The sequence below is a fragment of the Choloepus didactylus genome, chromosome 6 (genome assembly GCF_015220235.1).
Source record: "Choloepus didactylus isolate mChoDid1 chromosome 6, mChoDid1.pri, whole genome shotgun sequence".
Taxonomy (NCBI): domain Eukaryota; kingdom Metazoa; phylum Chordata; class Mammalia; order Pilosa; family Megalonychidae; genus Choloepus; species Choloepus didactylus.
Window position 1 is genome coordinate 29,948,105 of NC_051312.1, and position 13,298 is coordinate 29,961,402.

The 13,298-nt window shown below is 36.9% G+C and overlaps 1 protein-coding gene across 1 annotated transcript; it reads left to right on the top strand.

Annotated features, from left to right (window-relative positions):
* The first annotated feature begins 7,516 nt into the window (after positions 1-7,516).
* LOC119537549 (olfactory receptor 4C5-like) lies at positions 7,517-12,878 on the top strand. Its single transcript, XM_037840051.1, has 2 exons — positions 7,517-8,433; positions 12,853-12,878. Exons 1-2 carry the CDS (start codon positions 7,518-7,520, stop codon positions 12,876-12,878), a joined length of 942 nt encoding a protein of 313 aa, XP_037695979.1. The 5' UTR covers position 7,517.
* The last annotated feature ends 420 nt before the right edge of the window (positions 12,879-13,298 follow it).

Consider the following 13,298-nt stretch of genomic DNA (forward strand, 5'->3'; position numbering starts at 1 on the left):
GCTGGCCTGTTTGCTAATCACCCAATGTCACAGTTTTGGCCCCCATCTATTTAAGTAAGCCCACAATACAAGCTAGGAGACATGATGTGCTTCTTATTCAGGCAAATAATTTAGGAGCCACTGTGCTACTATCCATCTCTTCCCTGCGCAACATGCCTGGAAGATGTGCCTGGAAGATGGCAGGACAACACAAGGAAGCAACAATGACTACCAAATAACTACTCGGAGAACAAATGCCACAGAGGATCACCCAACCCTCAGTGGATTTTGCCTGAACAAGAAAGAAAATTGTTTCTATAAAGCCATGGAGATTTCAGGAATCATTTGTTACCACAGCAATGTGCCACTTACCCTGACTAATGCATTGACTAATGTTACCTTTACGAAGACCTATAAGTATTAATAAGTAGAAAGATTAGCAACGTTTGCAGTTATCTTGATTTGCTCATAGTAAAGAATGGATAAATAGCATTGTCACTAAGCAAAGTATGATTAGAACCTCTCTGCTTCAGTGTAATATACCACCCTAGCTGAAGAACTTAAACCATAAATTTATACATCACACTTTTTTCCCATTACAGAAGATGTGAAGCAATGCTGAAAAAAATTATACATGTTTTGTGCCAATTGTGAACTCCAGTATGAACTTCTTGTCTGCATTACAGTCAAAGTCAGAGTTAGAGTTAGAGTTAGAGTTAGAGAATTAGAGAATTAGAGTTGTTGAATTAGCATTGTTAGAGCTCTTCTGTGTCATTGGAAGGAAATTTTCAATAGGGGTTAGTATCATCTTTCTCTACTGACATCCTCTTTTAATGAAAAAATTCCTGCCAAGCAATCAGGTTGACTAACACCATATGTGAAGAAGTAAGTCTTTCACTGGATCCTCAAGGAGTCTCTCCTTGGCTCCAACAAGTTTACTAATGGTGCATTTGTTTTGTAGGTGTGGTGGATTCCCGTACCTACCTGTCATCATCACCATAAATACTGGGATGGCTGAAAACAATAGTGTTAAATGAAACCCTCCAAGTACATGGATTCCTGAAAAGTTTACAAATGATTCCACATCAGAGGCTGAGGAAGAGGAAACGCAATTGGAGCCATCCTCTCTACAGAGTTTCTCTTCATTCTCCTCGAAGCATCTTTTACAAGAAGGGTTAGCTAAGTGTGATCGTGATCTTCTTAATGGCTTATGTATAAAACATTATCCCTAACTCTATGTCCACATGATTCTCCAACCTTAGAGTAGAAGAAAGTGATCTATTCCAACCAATAGGTTATGCTATACTTTAACCTACAAACCATGGAGAAAAAAAAACATAGCATATCCATGTCTTTAAATCACTCAACTAGAAGATAAGAACAGCTGGGAATCTTGTCTCCCAAGTCCTTTACTTCAACCATCCATTAAAATATTTCACTCTCCAAGGACATAAAGGTGATGTTTATTTTTGTTTTGACAGTGAATGACATTTTAAATTGATTTCAGAAATGTAAGAAACCTCTTATGTATTTACTCATGTAGTTACCACACATGTGCTTTTCACTCTTTTGTATAGATCCCTATTACCATCTAGAATCTCTTTCTTCTGCCTGAAGACTTCCTTTATACATCTTGTAATATGAGTCTGAAGCTGATGATTTCTTTTCGTTCTTGTATGCATGAAAACTTTTTTTTTTTGCTTCTGTTTTTGAAAGAAATTCTTGCTGTGTCTGAAATTATAGCTTGACAAATTTTCTTTAGAAATTTTTCGTTCATAAGATGCTCGTCCACCTCCTTGCATGTGTTCGTTCTCACAAGGAGAATGATATCATGTTTGTCTTCTTCATATTTACAACTATGTGTTTTGTAAACATCTACTTTGCTGAAAAGGAAACTGAGGAACAGAGCTGTTGTGTAACTTCCCCAAAATCACACAGATTTCCCAGGATTCAAAAATGGTAAACAACACTGTTACATTAGTTGGTGTGTCTACTATGTAAACGTTTCTTTCAATTATCACAGAAAATATTTTCCAAGCATTGTCCATGCATAATACAACTAGTTTGATGATTTCACAAGCTATATTTTTGTATATCTCCCAATAATACTATTTCTTTAAGGTCATTTTACTGGCTCACATAGGTTAAGTGATATCCATAGAGTCATATGGTTAGTAAGTAGAAGAACTGGGAAACATATGCAGTTCTTCTCTTTTCAATATAAGCTTTTTAGGACGCTAGCATGGCCCATTCATGTAGAGGATGTGCCGATTCTTGGATCCAAATTTCAGAATAGACTTTCCTTCCATCCTATCCCATCAAGAAATCCCAAAATCAAAGTGTTTAGAATGTCCTTAGGGTAGTCACCTATATGGGGGCCAAAGGCATGAAAGAAAGTTAGAACTGCCTTCCTCCACCCCCTTTCTGTTCAGCTGACCCTAACCCTAACCCCCTTTCTCCTGTTCAGTTAACCCTAACCCTAACCCTAACCCTAACCCTAACACATGGATCTGCCTGAGGAGTAAGTCCAGTCTCCTCCTGGTGGTGGAACCAAAGCTCCTGAACAATCCTGAGCTGTTCAGAGTCAGCACTTCCCCTCCCACAACATCCAGGGTGTAAGACACATCAGAGCACCAGTGTCAGATGAGGTAAAATCATGTCATGAACTGAGCTCAGGATTAGAACTCACATCACCCCGGGCTTAAATCTGAGCACTATTAATTGTAAGTTTTGGTCCTTGCCAAATTCCCATATATATTATCTCACTCATGGAGATTATATGAGAGTCAGATGATTTACCAAATTTAGCAGAGTGACTAATACATGAAAGGGTCCATTATTTAATAGTTCTCATGATATTCACATTCCCTTTATCTCCTCCAACCTTTTCAGGAAGCCTCAACCTCAGTGTGAATTTTTTTAGTGGAGAGATCCAATATGCCTAAAATATTTCAGAATTGTTAAGATTTGTGAATCTGTATTGAATAATTCAAAACTTGGCCATTTTTCCCTCCAAGGTCCTGCATTTGACCAGAATCCTAACATAAAGAAAGCAAGGTACAAAGTTGAGACAATTCTGGCCAGAACATTAATCAGTCACAGCATTAGCTCTCTTTTCCTCTATGGAGGATGACAGCAGACAAAAAAAATTCCCTCTATGCCAGAGGCCATTTAAGCTTCTGTACATTATCTCAAATAACACCACTATGTCCTAAGGTGCCCTTTGCACATATGTGGGAAAGGAGGTATAAAGAAGCTGGAGATCTTGCTCATGGTTGCATAGATTGTAGATAAAACAACCAGTCCTAGGAGGTGCAGTTTACTGTACTGCAAATCTCTTGCTCATAAGCATGATTCACATTTTTAATGTTTTGCAGCAGTTTCTCTCACCAACATGTGTTTATCATCAGGTCATCAGTGGTAGAATAAAAGATTTTCACTTGTTATCTTGATCAGTCCCCACTATAACGCAGTGAGTCGGATAATGTTCAGATTGTTGTATGTGTCCTGATAAGCTCATGCACCGTTACTCCCACAACTAGAGCATTCTGTGTCCTACTCCCAGACTAAGATCACTTCCCAACCACAGCCATAGAGAGACTGTTAACCCACCCCAGCTGTCTCTCCTCTCACCCCCACACCCTTGGTGTCACAGGTGTCACAGTCACAAGAGACTACAGGGTGAACTGGCTTGGTTGCTGTTTGGCTGAAGTTGCTAATTCTAATCCTCTGGGAGCTGAAAGTTCAAAGCATCCCTAACTCCTTGGCTGGAACACTATCTGTTTAACTATTTCCCCATAATCATGCATGAAAACACTGGGGATATTTGAGCCTAGAGATCACTTGACAAAACCAGTCATAGAATACAGATGCTGTTTGTTCCTAAGTTTCCAAAGTATTTGGATTCAGACTCAAGGGCAGAAAGACCTATCTCCAGGATACATGTAGGGTTTCTAAGAAAAAAGGCTGAAAGGAGCAGAATTCAGGGGGTTGTTACTCCAGGGTAACTTCATCTAATTCAAAGCATGGTATTTGCAATCCCTAAATATTCTGCTTTATCATAGTTTGCTCTTTTCAGGGTTGTAATCAGGTTAGTTTTGATCAAGTGACTTTTATAGTATAAGTCATCTTGTCACCAACAACACAACAATGATAAATGTTTAGGAAAGAGAACTAGGAGAGATGGCCAATGGTAAGGTGTTTAACCCATCATGTATTTCGAAGCCTAGAGATTTTTAAATTCTGCTAAGGAAACCCGTATCTCAGCTGGGATGCTTGTGGCCCACATCCACAGGATGGTGCAAGCCCCAAGAGCAAAAATAAACTCAGCACATGAACTGAGATTTACTTGGGAGGTCACTCTTAGCAATTATTTTTAGTCAATAACTGAGGAAAACATACACTGTACCTAATGTAATAGTGGATGAACTGGCAAAGCAGTAGTTAATGATGGGTCAATGGTTGCTAAGTCCATGCAGAGTGTTCTCTAAAAACAAGATGTCTTGTCATAGACTGAACCTGTTACTTCAAATGCATTCAGAGAAGTAAGTAAGATCAGTTCTTTATTGATATTTTCTCTCTAGTTGACACTAGGGTTCAATTTACAGGTAAATTATATGTAAAACAAATGTTTCTACTTCAACAGATTTTTACAAATAATGACCAGAATGCCCATTACTTAGAAAAGCAGTCACTCAAGTTATTATGGACTCAGACATGTGATAAGAAGATAAAATTTCTTTAACTAAATTATTTTACTTTTAATAAAGACAATATATTCTTTATATAGAAAAATTAGATTAGAAAATTTATGAACTATGCCTACAAAATTCCTATTAATACCATAAATCAGATAGCACTAATTATCTTAATATAGACACTTTTCTATGAACATATGCCATTTTATAAAATTGATAGCCTAGTATATAGGGCATTTTATATCTTACATTTTCCACTCAGTATTGTATTGAAAGCACTTTTCCACATCATTAATTTCTCTTAAAAAATCACTTAAATGTCCATCTGATATTTACAATTGCATATATTAATTCATTTAATAGTCTTTTTTTAAACTATTAGACATCCTGACTTGTCTCCACTTTTCCACTACTATAAAAAAAATAATGTGAGCTACAACTTGCATGCGTAATTTTTTGCCCTTTATTTTATATCTAGATAAACTCTTGAAGTAGGAATACTAGACTAAGAGGCATGACCAATTACAAAGCGGTTAATACAGAGAGTGAAATTTTTACAGAATATTCTAAGCCAACACACACAAGCCATGGATAATATAGTTTTCATACAACCTTGCTAATTTGCCTGTTAAAATTATTTCACATTTTAAAATTCACTTTTTTCTGATTTAAGAAATAGAAGATTCTTAACGCCTCATTGTTTCCTGAAATTACATTTTCATTATATTTGTCCTTTTTTATATATGGTGTGAATAGACTTTTGTCCTTTTTGTAAATGCGTTTTTATAGAAATAGCTGTTGGTCTTACTTTTCACAATTATTTTCAAGTGTGTTCCATGTCTTTATGTAGTTCCATTATCATATTTTCCCTATGTTTTATACATTTTGCCTAACATCCCTTACCAATACAGATATGAAATGCATATTTAACCCATTCTTTTCTATTTTTGAATAGATTTATGCTTTTATTTAAGGGTTGAATGCATACAATTCTTTTTTATTTTTTCTTTTCTTTTTATTCAGTTTTTGATGATAATATGAAGAAAAGTTTTATGTTGCTTTGAAAAATACCTATTAGTTGCTGATAAACCTTTATAACCACAGTGCTATGGTCATAATATTCTACTCAACATATTTAAATTGATGTCATTAGCTTATGAGGGGTGACAATGGGATTGGGAAAGCCATAAGGACCAAACTCCACTTTGTCTAGTTTATGGTTGGATGAGTAGAAAAATAGGGGAAGGAAACAAACAGACAAAGGTACCCAGTGTTCTTTTTTACTTCAATTGCTCTTTTTCACTCTAATTATTATTCTTGTTATTTTTGTGTGTGTGCTAATGAAGGTGTCAGGGACTGATTTAGGTGATGAATGTACAACTATGTAATGGTACTGTAAACAATCAAAAGTACGATTTGTTTTGTATGACTGCATGGTATGTGAATATATCTCAATAAAATGAAGATAAAAAAATAAAAATAAATAAATTGATGTCATTTTATGAAATGAGCATACTTGATTCTTATTCAGTTAATATATGTTCATCATTTTTAATAGTGTTTTTAAAATACAGTAAGCTTTTGAATTTATTTATCAAATCTAATACAATTCTATTTTCTTATATATCAATTTCTGCATTCAAAATTTATCCTTACATAACTTCTTGAGATGAGTACTTAGTTCATTTATAGTCTCTCTTATTTCATTTACTTTCCTTCCTGATGTTATAATGAGCAAATATTCAAAGATAAGAATACTAATGTGCATAATCTAATTTTTGTTCTTTTATCAATTATTTGGTATATATTTTTACCATTAGGTTACAAACTTTGACATAAGCATAACAATGTTCCTCAATTCTTCTTTGCCCTTTGTTATTATTCCTACACTATATAGGAAAAAATTTAAGCTGAATAACATGAAAGACCATACAAAGTACATGGCTACTCATCAGTGAAAACAAAATACAAACTAGTCTCTTCCAAAGAATATGCTCTGTCCAATAAATTATGGTGCTTTTGTTCCCTCAAATTAAAGTGTCAGTTTTCAGAACATTTCAAGAGATCATTTCATAAACTACCTCAAAATGATTATTGATTTGCAAAATATCTCTGAAATCTAAGTATAACTGAAGTTCCACAAAAGTGAATCAGGAGTTTCAAATGAATTGTGGAATTATACATTCCATCACACTGTCTTATTCTCTATAGAACATTATGCCTTCAGGAGATTTGAAAAAGAAACTGTGGTATTATAATTTTTTTGTAGTATGAGCTCACAAACCTAGCTGTGAGAGTGTATCTTACTGCAGGTAAATGTTCACTCTTTTCTGCTGATTCTAAAATCACTACACCATCCCTAATTTCATGTTGAAATCACTTGTCTATTCAAACTGAAAACAGGTAAAATTAACAAGGATAATCAACTCTGCAGCTTAGCCTTATCAGCTGGTGCGATGAGAAGGAAACAGGGCAGAAGGCAATGAAAATTTAAGTCTACGCTTTTCCTTCCTTTTATTCCTGTTTTTATATGGCAGAAAATACTAGGGCACTGATTGGAAAGGATCCACCCATGTACATTTGCAGGAGATATGCCTGACACTGAAACAGCCATAAAGAATACTGCATGTGTGTGTGTGTATATGCATGTGTGTGTGTTCAGAAGAAGGCTAGGTATTCAATATGTGACTAATGCTATTGCCCAACTTTAAGGCTGGAGTTCATCTTCTCGATCAGTCTTACAGGAACAAATAATCATGAGAGATGTACTGTTTGCCTGATCAAAATTTATTTATCATTATTGCAATCCCTATGCATTTTGCAGATAAATTGTTCATCCAAATGACAAATTGGATTCATGAAATGATGAACAACGTGACAGAATTTGTCCTGCTTGGGCTGACACAGAAGCTATATGTACAGAAACTCTTGTTTATTGTGTTTACACTCATCTACTTCCTCACTCTGACAGGCAACCTACTCATTGTAGTGACAATCACTACCAGCCCACTCCTGGAATGCCCCATGTATTTCTTTCTGTCTTTCCTATCTTTCATAGATATTTGTTCCTCATCTACCATGGCTCCCAAAATGATATTTGACTTACTGGCTGAGCAGAAAACTATCCCCTTTGGTGGGTGCATGACTCAGGTATTTGCAGAGCATTTCTTTGTGGGAGCTGAGATTATCCTGCTCATGGTGATGGCCTATGACCGCTATGTGGCCATCTGCAGGCCCCTGCACTACATGACCACAATGGGCTGGTGGGTGTGTGGCTTCTTGGTGGTCTTGTCCTGGGCTGGGGGATTTCTTCATGCTCTGACTCAAATCCTTTTCATAGTGTGGTTACCCTTCTGTGGCCCCAATGTCATTGACCATTTCATCTGTGATCTTTACCCACTGCTGAAACTCTCCTGCACTGACACTCACATCTTTGGACTATTTGTTGTTGCCAACAGTGAGCTGATATGTTTGCTCAGCTTTTCTATTCTTATCACTTCCTACATCTTTATTCTTTGCTCCCTCAGAACTCACAGCTCTGAAGGACAGTGGAAGGCCATCTCCACCTGTGCCTCCCATATTACTGTCATCATCTTACTCTTTGTCCCCTGTATATTTGAGTACATTCGGCCCATGATCACCTTCCCCATTGATAAAGCAGTGGCCGTGTTTTATACTCTAGTAACACCCATGTTAAACCCTTTAATCTACACCCTTAGAAATGCAGAGGTGAAAAATGCCATGAGGAAACTCTGGAGCCAAAAGATGATCTTGGGTATCCACTAATGTGAATAAAGTAACTAAGGAATGAATGAGCCAACTACTTAAAAAATTTTTAAACAGAAGAGGATGATGGATAACTATTTTGCTAAAAATTCATGGTTTGAAAGGAAACGGTTAAAGTCATGGTGGACTTATTGTGAGAGGCAAGGATCAACCGGGAATGAATGAATATGGAGATGAGACGAAGTACTAAGGCAGGACTCATCCCAAAATTTATGTTGTTGTGTTGTATGACTTGAAGAAGTCCCATTTACATTGTAATCTTGGGGAGCTATTCCATGAATAAATTTTTTTTATCTGGCTGAAACTGAGAAGAGATATAGAATTATTCCATTTACAGCCATAGAGCAAACTTGCACATGATATTCCCAGTTAAAAGATACATGTAGAGAAATTTACTTTCAAATACAGTCTACAAAGTTCATCTTCAAAATAAATCTTATTGGATGGATCTGTGCCTTAACTAATAGGACCAGAAGTAGCTTGTAAAAGAATAAAAGAGGCTGTTACAAAAGAGTGAGTTTATCATATCTCAGTACTCAAAATAGAGAGTCTGTGCTTTCAAATTTTAATAGAAAATGCTAACTAGTTGTAGACACCATCCATGTGCTTTCCCAGCTAAAAGAGGTTTTCCAGACACCAATGGCCTTTCTCCAGTAAAGGTATGGCATTGTTGATGCCTTACCTTGGACACTTTATGGCCTTAAGACTGTAACTGTAACCAAATAAGCCCCCTTTATAAAAGCCAATCCATTTCTGGTGTTTTGCAAAATGGCAGCATTAGCAAACTGGAACAGTCCCCAATGGCATTCACTTCTTGCTCAAAGAAGTTTTCTAATGGTGCATTTTTCTATAGGTAGAGGATGCCTACACCACCCCTCATCATCTCCTTAAGGACAGGAACAGCCTGAAATCAAACCACCAAGTGAATTACAGCAACACGGGATTACTGGCAAGGGTACAATCAAGTCTGCATTAAAGGAAAAGGGAGAGGAGATGGATGTGGATCACTCCTCCCTAGAGCATTTCTCCCTTCATCCTCTAGGTGTAATTGCACAAAGGGGCCTATCTTGGTGTTATTTTCTCATTGACTTCTGCATATAAACATAGATACTTGCTCTATGTCTGATGATTCTCATCTGTAGGATAGAAGAAAAAGCTCAAATACTCCAAATCTAATATGATATACCTACACTTAGGCACTCATGCAAAAACAAGTTATTTTATCCATGCCTTTTAAATCACAGAAATTGAGGGTAAGAACTGCTGGAAATCCAGTCTCCTAAGTCTTCTCAATCATTAATTAAAATGTCACAGAAAATGATCACATTCACACAGAATATTCTGGTCATGTTTAGTTTTTATTCAACAATGTGCTGGTTTGAATCTATTATGCCCCCCACAAAAGCCATGCTCTTGAATGCAGACTTATTCTTGTGGGGGCAGACGTAGTCTTTTGATTAGAGTGGAACCTTTTAATTATGTTGTTTCCATGGAGATGTACTCAACCAACTGTGGTGAGTCCTTTCCATTAGATCCTTTCCCTGGAGGTGTGACCCCACCCATTCTAGGTGGGTCTTAATTAGATCACTGGAGTCCTTTAAGAGACCACAAAGAGAAGGAGCTCAAACAACCTGAGAGAGACATTTTGAAGAGAGAGAGAGAAAACCAGAGAGAGATATTTTGGAGAGAAGTTAAGATGTGCCATCCAGAGTTTGCCCTGGGAGAAGCTAAGAGCCGTCAGACCCTGATGCTTGCAGATGCTGGGAGATGCAGACAGAAGGATGTTTGGAGATGCTAAGCTAAGAGGTGAAGCCCAGAGTTTGTCCTGGAGGAGCTAAGAGAGAACTCCCAGATGCTTAGAGAGAAATGCCCCAGGAGGACCAAGCAGAAGCTGAGAGAAGCTAAGAGAGACAGAAGCCCAGGAATTTTGGAAAAAGCCATTTTGAAACACAACCCAAGAGCAAAGGACCAGCAGAAACCAGTCACATGCCTTCCCAGCTGAAAGAGCTGTTCTGGGCACCATTGACTTCCCTTCAGTGAAGGTATCCTCTTATTGATGCCTTGGTTTGGACAGTTTTATGGCTTCTGAACTGTAAATTTGTAACCTAAGAATCCCTTTTATAAAAGCCAATCCACTTCTGGGATTTGGCATAACGGCAGTTCCAGCAAACTGGAAAAAATTGTTAAAAATGTTTAAGTAGATTTAAGTAATATGAGAAAAATCTCTTGCATTTATTCATGTAGTTACCATTTTTATCTTCCTTCCTTTTCATAGATCCAGATTTTCACTGAGAATCACTTTCTCTCTGCTGAAGGACTTGCATTAATACATCTTGTACTGAGAGTCTGCTGATAATAAATTCTTTTAGATTTTGTATGCAGGAAACAAATACTTATTTTGCATTTTTTAAAAGATACTCTTGCTATTTATGTATTATACCTAGACAATTTTTCTTTCAGAAATTTTTCTTTCCCATGATGATCCACTGTCTACTTGCTTGCATTGGATCTGACATAAAGAATGATGTCATTCTTATCACCTTAACCCATGCAACCATATTTTTTCAATCCTTCTATTTTGCAGAAGAGGACAATGAGGCATGAAGAAGGTGAATAATTTGACCAAAATAACATAGAATTCAAAAAATGACAAGCAGCAGTATTATATAGTGGATATGTCTGCCATGCGAACATTTCTCTCAATTTTAATTCAGAAAAATGTTTTCCATGTATTTTCTATGTAAGATACCCTAGCTTGAAAATTTTGCCTGCTCTTATTTAATGCTGTTTCACAAGTCCTGGTAAGTTAACTGACACTTATAAAGTCATATATTAGTAGGTAGAAGAATTTGGAATAGATATATAGTCCTCTAGGATGCTAGTATGGCCCATTTGTGTAGAGGATGTTCCTGTTCCTAAATCTAAATTTCTGTTTCCACTTTCCTCCACTCTGAAACTGTCAAGAAATTCAAATATGTCTAGACTGCACACAGGCAGTCACCAAGAAGGGGACAGATGTACAAAAAGGAAGTTAGGGGGTATACTCTTTTCTTCAACCTCTCTTTCATTTATTACCTTGCTCAATCCTCCCTATAAATCTGGGAAACAGAATTGTTGTATAGACTCTGACTGGCTCAAGCAACAGTACTCACAAGACTAAATATTCTGTGCCCTACATCACAGATCTAACATCTTTTCCAAACCACAGGCTTAAGTTGCTGATATCCTACCTCAGCCTACTTAGCCACAGATGCCACATCCACAGAGAGAATACAGTGAACTGGTTTGGCTGCCATATGGCTGAAGCTCTTAATTCTAATCCTCAAGGAGCTGAAAGTTCAGATAATCCTCAACCATTTGTGCTGAGCAATTTCCACTGAAATATTTTCCTATTTTCCTTTAATCATACATGAAAATGCTGATAAGGACAGACTCTAGAGATTCTTGAGCCTAGAAGACTATCTAACATAACAGCCACAGATTACAGATGCTGTTTGCACTGTGTTTCCAATCCAGTTGGATACAGACTCCAAGGGACCAAAGAAGATATCTCCAAGGGAGAACTGGGTATCTGAAAAATGCTTGGAAGAGCTGAATTCAGGGACCTGCTACTCCAGGGCTGCATTAATTTATTGTTGAGTTCAAGACTACTTTCTCTACTTTCACATAGTTTGCTATTTTTGGGGCTTTAAACTACATCAGAATTTTGATCAGGTGGCTTGTATAATATACTTCATCCAGTCACCAGGAAAGCAAGACCAGCAAATATGCAGGAAGAGTACTTGGGGAGAAATATCCTCCAATGATGAGGTGTTGCCTCATTAATTTCTTTTGAAGACTAAAGCTTTGGAAGTTATGACTAAAGACAGAACTTGAGACTCACATACACAGGATGGTCTGAGCCAACAAAGCAAAAATAAACTCTGCACATGAACTAAGATTTATTTAGGAAGTCTGTCTCAGCAATAATTTTCAAGTCACTAAATGAGGAAGAGAAATATTAGGCTTAAGGTAAAAAAATGGATGAATTGCAAAAGAGTAGATAATGATGGATCACTAGATGCTAAGTCCATGAAAAACATTCTCAAGAAATAATGTGACTTGTCATATATTGAACCTGTTACTTCTCCAAATGCATTCAGAGAAGTAGGTACAACCATTACTTCTTTACTGGTATTTTTCTCTCAAGGTGGTACAAGGTTCTTAATCTGTAAGTAAGTCATATTTTTACATAGTAGGTTGTATATTATGGGATGTAGGGCACATAAGATTTACTCTTGGGAGTATGGGTACATGAGCCATTCAGAATCTACACAATAATCTAAATACCTGTCTCAAAGAGATGTGGGGAGAATTGAGCAAGATAACAAGTGAAAAGATCTTGGTCAAGTCAAACTTGTTATACATACAGATTAATATTTCACAGTTTAGGAAACTATTTATTCCAAGTGGAAAACCAGTTTCTCCAATGATGTTCAACCCATTTGATGGTCATCAAATATCCATCCGCTCCCACCAGAATTTCATCCCCCTTGTGTTTAAGGGTGACCATGTGGCTAGCTCACAATAGTGATGTATTACACACTCAGGAAGAAACATTTCAGAGCCTATTTTCCAGAATCCTGCTTTATTTTTCCCTACTGCAACGAAACTGAAAGACATGCACTAAGTTGGCAGGAATACACAGAGGAAGCAACCAGAATTACCAAATAACCACACAGAGAAAAAAAGGGCTCTAGAGGATCATCCAACCTTTAGGGGACTTTGGTTGAACAGGAAGTAAAACTGACTTTGTTAAGCCACTCAGATTTCAGGATTCATTTGTTACTTCAGCAA

What these genes read in the sequence shown, in the direction of transcription:
- LOC119537549 (XM_037840051.1), top strand. Translation starts at nt 7,518, where the DNA reads ATGACAAATTGGATTCATGAAATGATGAACAACGTGACAGAATTTGTC. An exon ending in TGCCATGAGGAAACTCTGGA is followed by an intron (nt 8,434 to 12,852) that starts GCCAAAAGATGA and finishes ATCTTGGTCAAG; the next exon opens with TCAAACTTGTTATACATACA.